Source organism: Lucilia sericata, unplaced genomic scaffold, assembly GCF_015586225.1.
Source record: "Lucilia sericata isolate MDLA Ls3-8-SP2 unplaced genomic scaffold, ASM1558622v1 Contig000560F_arrow, whole genome shotgun sequence".
Taxonomy (NCBI): domain Eukaryota; kingdom Metazoa; phylum Arthropoda; class Insecta; order Diptera; family Calliphoridae; genus Lucilia; species Lucilia sericata.
This window is the reverse complement of record NW_023994570.1, coordinates 287524-296078: the sequence shown is the minus strand read 5'-3', so window position 1 is coordinate 296078 and position 8555 is coordinate 287524. Positions and strand designations below refer to the sequence as shown.

At 31.3% G+C, this 8555-nt stretch overlaps 2 protein-coding genes across 2 annotated transcripts; one reads left to right on the top strand and one right to left on the bottom strand.

Annotated features, from left to right (window-relative positions):
* Nucleotides 1-3472: 3472 nt before the first annotated feature.
* Nucleotides 3473-5993, bottom strand: LOC119606223 (transducin beta-like protein 3). The gene is made up of 2 exons (XM_037959649.1): nucleotides 5882-5993; nucleotides 3473-5820 (listed from the first exon to the last, which is right to left on the bottom strand). The coding sequence occupies exons 1-2, from the start codon at nucleotides 5905-5907 to the stop codon at nucleotides 3474-3476; spliced, it is 2373 nt and encodes a 790-aa protein (XP_037815577.1). The 5' UTR covers nucleotides 5908-5993; the 3' UTR covers nucleotide 3473.
* Nucleotides 5994-6361: 368 nt separating this feature from the next.
* Nucleotides 6362-7736, top strand: LOC119606228 (proteasome subunit alpha type-3-like). The gene is made up of 3 exons (XM_037959651.1): nucleotides 6362-6499; nucleotides 6570-7138; nucleotides 7394-7736. The coding sequence occupies exons 1-3, from the start codon at nucleotides 6479-6481 to the stop codon at nucleotides 7563-7565; spliced, it is 762 nt and encodes a 253-aa protein (XP_037815579.1). The 5' UTR covers nucleotides 6362-6478; the 3' UTR covers nucleotides 7566-7736.
* Nucleotides 7737-8555: the final 819 nt, after the last annotated feature.

Sequence of the window (8555 nt, the reverse complement as noted above, 5' to 3'; positions counted from 1 at the left end):
TAGACATATTTCTATAGAAAATTGTCTTCTATAGACATTTCTATAGAAAGTATCTTCTATTGACAGATTTCTATAGAAAATTGTCTTCATTTCTATAGGAAAGTGTGTTCTATAGACAGATTTCTATAGAAAAGTGTCTTCTATATACACATTTCTTTAGAAAAGTGTCTTCTGTAGACACATTTCTATAGAAAAGTGTCTTCTATATACACATTTCTTTAGAAAAGTGTCTTCTGTAGACACATTTCTATAGAAAAGTGTCTTCTATATACACATTTCTTTAGAAAAGTGTCTTCTGTAGACACATTTCTATAGAAAAGTGTCTTCTATAGACACATTTTGATAGAAAAGTTTCTTCTATAGACACATTTCGAACAAAAAAGGTGTTTTCTATAGACACATTTCTAAAGAAAGGTATTTTCTATAGACACATTTCTATAGAAAATTGTCTTCTATAGACACATTTCTATAGAAAAGTGTCTTCTATAGACACATTTCTATAGAAAATTGTCTTCTATAGACATATTTCTATAGAAAAGTGTCTTCTATAGAGACATTTCCATAGAAAAGTGTCTTCTATAGACACATTTCTATAGAAAATTGTCTTCTATAGACACATTTCTACAGAATAGCGTCTTCTATAAACACATTTCTCTAGAAAAGTGTCTTCTATAGACACATTTCTATAGAATAGTGTCTTCTATGACACATTTCTATAGAAGTGTCTTCTATAGACTCATTTCTATAGACTCATTTTTATAGAAAATTGTCTTCTATAGACACATTTCTATAGAAAAGTGTCTTCTATAGACACATTTCTCTAGAAAAGTGCCTTCTATAGACACATTTCTACAGAATAGCGTCTTCTATAAACACATTTCCATAGAAAAGTGTCTTCTATAGACACATTTCTATAGAAAATTGTCTTCTATAGACACATTTCTACAGAATAGCGTCTTCTATAAACACATTTCTCTAGAAAAGTGTCCTCTATAGACACATTTCTATAGAATAGTGTCTTCTATGACACATTTCTATAGAAGTGTCTTCTATAGACTCATTTTTATAGAAAATTGTCTTCTATAGACACATTTCTATAGAAAAGTGTCTTCTATAGACACATTTCTCTAGAAAAGTGTCTTCTATAGACACATTTCTACAGAATAGCGTCTTCTATAAACACATTTCCATAGAAAAGTGTCTTCTATAGACACATTTCTATAGAAAATTGTCTTCTATAGACACATTTCTACAGAATAGCGTCTTCTATAAACACATTTCTCTAGAAAAGTGTCTTCTATAGACACATTTCTATAGAATAGTGTCTTCTATGACACATTTCTATAGAGAAGTGTCTTCTATAGACTCATTTTTATAGAAAATTGTCTTCTATAGACACATTTCTATAGAAAAATGTCTTCTATAGACACATTTCTCTAGAAAAGTGTCTTCTATAGACACATTTCTATAGAAAAGTGTCTTCTATAGACACATTTCTATAGAAAAGTGTCTTCTATAGACACATTTCTATAGAAAAGTGTCTTCTATAGACGCATTTCTATAGAAAAGTGTCTTCTATAGACACATTTCTATAGAGAAGTGTCTTCTATAGACTCATTTTTATAGAAAATTGTCTTCTATAGACTCATGTTTATAGAAAATTGTCTTCTATAGAAAAGTGTCTTTTATAGACACATTTCTCTAGAAAAGTGTCTTCTATAGACACATTTCTATAGAAAATTGTCTTCTATAGACACATTTCTATAGAAAAGTGTCTTCTATAGACACATTTCTATAGAAAAGTGTCTTCTATAGACACATTTCTATAGAAAAGTGTCTTCTATAGACACATTTCTATAGAAAAGTGTCTTCTATAGACACATTTCTATAGAAAAGTGTCTTCTATAGAGACATTTCTATAGAAAAGTGTCTTCTATATACACATTTCTATAGAAAATTGTCTTCTATAAACACATTTCTCTAGAAAAGTGTCTTCTATAGACACATTTCTATAGAATAGTGTCTTCTATAGACACATTTCTATAGAATAGTGTCTTCTATGACACATTTCTATAGAGAAGTGTCTTCTATAGACTCATTTTTATAGAAAATTGTCTTCTATAGACACATTTCTATAGAAAAGTGTCTTCTATAGACACATTTCTATAGAAAAGTGTCTTCTATAGACACATTTCTATAGAAAAGTGTCTTCTATAGAAACATTTCTATAGAAAAGAGTCTTCTATAGACACATTTCTATAGAAAAGAGTCTTCTTTAGAGACATTTCTATAGAAAAGTGTCTTCTATAGACACATTTCTATAGAAAATTGTCTTCTATAGACACATTTCTACAGAATAGCGTCTTCTATAAACGCATTTCTCTAGAAAAGTGTCTTCTATAGACACATTTCTATAGAATAGTGTCTTCTATAAACACATTTCTCTAGAAAAGTGTCTTCTATAGACACATTTCTATATAAAAGTGTCTTCTATAGAAAATGGTCTTTTATGGTATGTCTATAAACACATTTTTATAGAAAAGTTTTTCTCAAGACACATTCCTGCTGTAAAGTCTCCTGTAGACCCGTTTCTATATAAAAGTGTTTCCTGTTGCTACATTTATATAAAAAAGTGTCATCTCTAGAGGCATTTATGTAGTGTCTTCCCTAGACGTATTTTTTTCTGGTAGAAAAGTGTCCCCTGTAGACATATTTGTAAAGAAAAGTGTCTCCTGTAGAAATATGTCTGTAGAAAGATTCTTTTATAGAAAAACATTTTCTATAGACGTTTTTTCTAGACACAAATTTATATAAAAGAGTATCCTGTAGTTTCTTCTCTATAGAAAAGTGTATCCTGTAGACAAATTTATATAAACGAGTATCCAGTAGTTTCTTTTACATAAATGTGTCCACAGGAGAAACTTTTCTACGGATTTTTTTTTTAAATGTACCTATGTTTTGAAAAAAGTGGTATTTCGACAAATTTCTTTGGAAAATTTTCTTCTAATGACAAATTTCTATACAAATGTTTTTTCTAAACGAAATTCTTTCACATAGAATCATTTCACTTACCCCGACCTAAAATTTTTCACTATTTTCACCAGTCCTAATAAGTTTTACATTAATATATTTCCACTTTTTACACTTTAAAGCGCTTTTTTAATTTTTTACTTTATGAAGTTATTCTTCTTCTATTCTTCTTAAAAATTGTGCATTCACATGAGAATGATAGCTTGATATTGAATACGAAATATGTAAATAAACATATGAAAAACAAAACGTAAAATTATACGTGTTTTTTAAAGGAAATTTTTACACAAGTGTAAACTTACACAAAAATACACACGATACAAGAAAATTGTGAATTGGACAATTATGATACCAATTGAATGCGTTCTATTAACAAAACAAATAAAATCTCTTCCCAAACAAAATTCGTTTAAAGTTATAAAAATATTCAAATTATTTCTTCATTATATACTCTCAACAATAAAATCCAAAAATTGCAATTCTTTACTTAATTCTGTAATACGTTTAAAATGACGCTGTACATAGGGTGTAACAACTTCCACTAGATTTTTGGCATTTAGGGTCCGTTGCATTTTTGGTTCCACCAACATTTCCGCCAATAATTGCTGCAGCACTACACTGGAAACTTGAGAATGACGAGAATTACAACTCCATACCTTGACATGATCCAAAAGTGTTAACTTCTGATCATTATTTAGTTTAGATATCATTTCTTCTATTGTTTGAAAATCACGTTGTCTTATGTACTGATTTAGTATACTATAGGATACTTTAGGTTTGCCTAATTTAAGGGCTAACATAAAGGCCTTTTTCAATTGTTTATTTTGATGCAGCATTAATTGTAGGGCTTGTTCTTGTTGTAGCATTTCTTGACGCTTATCGATTTCGGTATTTTTACATTCCTCTGTTATATCCTTCCATTTTATAAGTTTGGAGTCGGCAGCAGCACTAAAGAAATATTTTTGAGTTTTGGAGGAAACGGCTAAAGACCAAACACGATCATCATGCTCATCAAGGGTTTGTATACAAGCATTTGTCTTGATGTTCCATAATTTGAGGAGACCATCCGATCCAGACGAAAGTATATATTTGCCATGATCAATAAATTCTGCTTTCAAGACGGTGGCAGATTGTTCCAAACGTTTGAGACAAGCCAGATTAGATAAAGACCACAAACGCAAACTGCAGTCAGAGGAAGTGGTTAAAACAACTTGATCTGTGGGTGAGAAACGTACACACCAAACACCACGTGTATGACCTTTTAAAGAGCCCAAAATGCTGTGAGTATCAGCAGACCATAGTTTGGCAGTTTTGTCTTGGGAGGCGGTGGCAATTATCTTATTATTAGGAGAAAACGCCACGCAATTGACCTCTTTGTCATGAGCAGCAGCTGCATATTTAACGGAAAATTCATATTCGCCTGTTTTGCCTTTTGTTTGGCCTTTCAAAGACCACACCTTTAAACTGCCACTCTGGCACACAGAGGCAAAGGCATTGTCACAGTGGTAGGCAAAACTTATGCAACCTATGGTGGCAGTATGACTATTTATATGCTTAGCCAAACAGACTAAATTGGCATTTTCCTTATCCAACTGCCAGAGTATTATGGTGAAATCTTTACCGGCCGACAAAAGTAATTTACTAGAACCCGGAGTGCTCAGAGACATAACAGTATCCTTGTGACCCATAACAATATTACAATTCATGTGCTGCTCAATATCATACAACTTTATATGCTTACTATTGGTAGCCATGGCCAGAAACTCTTCAGCTTCTCCCAGGAAACAAACATCAAGTATTTCATCATTAAAACCTATTAATTGTTTAAAACATTTAACCTTTTCCTTAGACACAATATCAAAAATTAAGATATTATGATCAGCGGTCACAAAGGCCAATTGTTTGTTAGTTATATTAAACATTAAATGGTTAATTTCATATTCCTCCTCTTGGCACTCTATGAGCGTAGATATTTTACTTGTTTTGCTGGCAATTTGTTTTAAATTGCCTTTTACACCGGCCACTATAATAGTTTCTGCATCTTTGTATACCACACCCACTAGCTCTTCATACATGGGTATTACTTTCATTTGTTTGCCATCCTGTAAACGCCAAACTATTAAAACCTTATCACGACTGGCACTAGCCATAAATTCACACTCTGCAGATTGATCGCTAAAAGCAAAACCGGTTACTTGTGATAAATGTCCCTTCATTTTGGCTTCCAATGTTTTTGTTTCATAATTCCATTTATATAGACAATTATCCGAGCCAGCAGCATATATTTCCTGTTTAGAAGGATTTGGATGAAACTGCAGCAGCACAGAGGGACCAGTAAACTCTTTTAATACCGCCAAACATCTGCTATTTTCATAATCCCATATACGCAACGTCGAATCAGCACCACTAGTACACACCAAACGTCCATCGGCATTGAAACACACTTTTACCACCGGTCCACGATGTTGACTTTTCCACAACTTTTCAATTTTGCCCGAAGATAAATGCCATAATCTTACCAAACTGCTGCGGTGCACTGTAACCATATATTCTTGTGTTGAAGACAAATCAAAACAATAGATTTGATCATCGGCTTCTTCTTCCACTTCATTATCAATTTTTTCTCCTTGTTCATTGTAATTTAAACCATAAGAACGTGCCACTAAGCCCGTTTCAACTTCTACTTTTGTTACCTCACTGCCATTCAAACAGTAAATCCATTTGCCATCTTTACTCCAGGCTACATCACCACCAGCATAGAAATTAGCATAACGCGTTTCCACCGCATAACTACAACAAACCACAACAAAGGATTAACAAGTGTTTGTTTATTGATAAATATATTTCTTACCTTTTTTCACTAATATTTAGCGACATTTTTCTTTTATTTTTTAATAAAACTGTTTAAAAAATCGTATTTTTAATCCGCGTGTAAAAAAACTACAAAATTCTTTCAGAAAAAATGTAAATAAAAGAAAATAAACATGTGCAGATATAAAGTTGCCAGATGTCATAAAGCTTTTTAATGAAAACATATGGTAGAGTTGCTAAGTCAAGAGTTCTTTGTGGGGTAAATGGGAATTGTTGGAAATTAAATATATAAAATTTAATAATAAATTATAGTTTATAACATTAATTTAAATATATCTACAAATAATAAATTATAAAAAGGAAGTAATGTGTAAAAATAATAGTGAATTAGTAAAAATTTTAGTTATCTTTTTATTTTAATTACAGCGATTTTTTTTAATGTTTAAATACAACGGTCTGGTAATATTTGTACAATGAAAAGTCAAAAAAAAAAATGACAGCATAACCTCAAAATAAACCAAACAAAAAGCCGTCAAATCATCATCCAAACAACTTGCAAAAAATACTCTAGTTTTTTTGCAAAAACCAAACTAAATTAATATTCTTAAAAAAAAAATCTGATAGTACTAAAATAAAAATGAGTTCAATTGGCACAGGAGTAAGTTCCAAAAAATAAACCTTATAAAATCAGGAATATATAGTAAAATTGCATTTTCTTTTGTTTACAGTACGATTTATCTGCCTCACAATTCTCACCGGACGGACGGGTATTCCAAATTGATTATGCTGGTAAGGCGGTGGAGAAAAGTGGCACTGTTATAGGTTTACGCGGCAAAGACAGTGTTATTTTAGCAGTTGAAAAAATTGTCACCAGCACCTTATACGAAGAAGATGCTGGAGCACGCATTTTTACGGTGGATAAAAATATCGGTTTAGCTATAGCTGGTCTCTTAGCTGATGGTCGTTATATTGTGGATATAGCACGTCAAGAGGCTGCCAACTATCGCCAACAGTTTGAACGCACTATACCCTTGAAACAATTGACCGAACGTATTGCTGCCTATGTTCACGCTTATACTTTATACAGTGCTGTCAGACCTTTTGGTGTGTCAGTTTTACTCTCTGCCTGGGATGAAGATCAAGGTGCACAATTGTATAAAATTGAACCTTCTGGCTCGTCGTTTGGTTATTTCGCCTGTGCCAGCGGTAAAGCTAAACAACAGGCTAAAACTGAAATGGAGAAATTCAATTTCCCTGAAATGTCCACAGAGGATTTAGTACAAAATGCTGGTAAAATGTAAGTTATTCTAAGAAACAAGTAAGAAAGTATTGTCGGACCGGCTAAGATCTTATAATAGGAGGTTTTTCAAGGAATTTGTTGAATTTGTCACAGTGTTGATCTCTACACAATTTAATCGGATAAATTTGTTTTTAAATTTGACTGAAATTTTATGCAGTTGTATACGAACTGTTGCGAAGGAAACCTTTTGACTAGCCAAGGGTCATTTATAGACTAACCCTCATTTAATTTATATTATTTTTTATATTTCAGCATCTACCAAGTTCACGATGAGTTAAAGGACAAAGATTTCCGCTATGAAATGAGTTTGGTGGGTAAAGAAACCAATGGCTTGCATCGTATTAATCCAGTGCCCTGGCATAAAATGGCCATTGAAGCTGGAGAAGCATTCAAAAATGAAGATGATAGTGATAATGAAATTTAATTTCTCTCTAAACATTTTTTTCTAATATTTTATATAATTTTTGCGTAAAATTAAAAAAAAAACACATTAATTTGTATTAAATTATATGGTCTTTGTTTTGAGAACGCAGATTTGAAACAAATTTGTATAAGCTGTAATCGCGGTAAGGTAATAAACTATTAATTGAAAAAAGTTTAGTTTTATTTAGATCCTAACTAGAACCGGGTCGCGTTGCTGGTATAAAGTATGTTGTCGTTTTACCTATCAGTTTACATTCATTTGTGACAGTAGCTAAAATTGTTTTTTTCTTTCAACTTTCTTCGATTTATGATAGATTGCTGTGTATAGATAGGTTGATAGATAAATAGTTACTTACTTATTTTCTTACTTACTTACTTACTTACTTACTTACTTACTTCTACTTACTTACTTACTTACTTACTTACTTACTTACTTACTTACTTACTTACTTCTTACTTACTTACTCACTTACTTACTTACTTACTTACTTACTACTTACTTACTTACTTACTTACTTACTTACTTACTCACTTACTTCTTACATACTTACTCTTACTTACTTACTACTTACTTACTTACTTACTTACTTACTTACTTACTTACTTACTTACTTTACTTACTTACTTACTTACTTACTTACTTACTTACTTACTTACTTACTTACTTACTTACTTACTTACTTACTTACTTACTTACTTACTTACTTACTTACTTACTTACTTACTTACTTACTTACTTACTTACTTACTTACTTACTTACTTACTTACTTACTTACTTACTTACTTACTTACTTACTTACTTACTTACTTACTTACTTACTTACTTACTTACTTACTTACTTACTTACTTACTTCTACTTACTTACTTACTTCTTACTTACTTACTTATACTTACTTACTTACTTACTTACTTACTTACTTACTTACTTACTTACTTCTTACTTACTTACTTACTTACTTACTTACTTACTTACTTACTTACTTACTTAC

Coding starts and splice junctions, on each gene's coding strand:
- LOC119606223 (XM_037959649.1), bottom strand. CDS start 5,907: ATGTCGCTAAATATTAGTGAAAAAAG. Junction 5,821..5,881: donor CTAAATATTAGTGAAAAAAG/GTAAGAAATATA, acceptor GGTTTGTTGTAG/TTATGCGGTGGAAACGCGTT.
- LOC119606228 (XM_037959651.1), top strand. CDS start 6,479: ATGAGTTCAATTGGCACAGGA. Junction 6,500..6,569: donor TGAGTTCAATTGGCACAGGA/GTAAGTTCCAAA, acceptor TTTTGTTTACAG/TACGATTTATCTGCCTCACA. Junction 7,139..7,393: donor GTACAAAATGCTGGTAAAAT/GTAAGTTATTCT, acceptor TTTATATTTCAG/CATCTACCAAGTTCACGATG.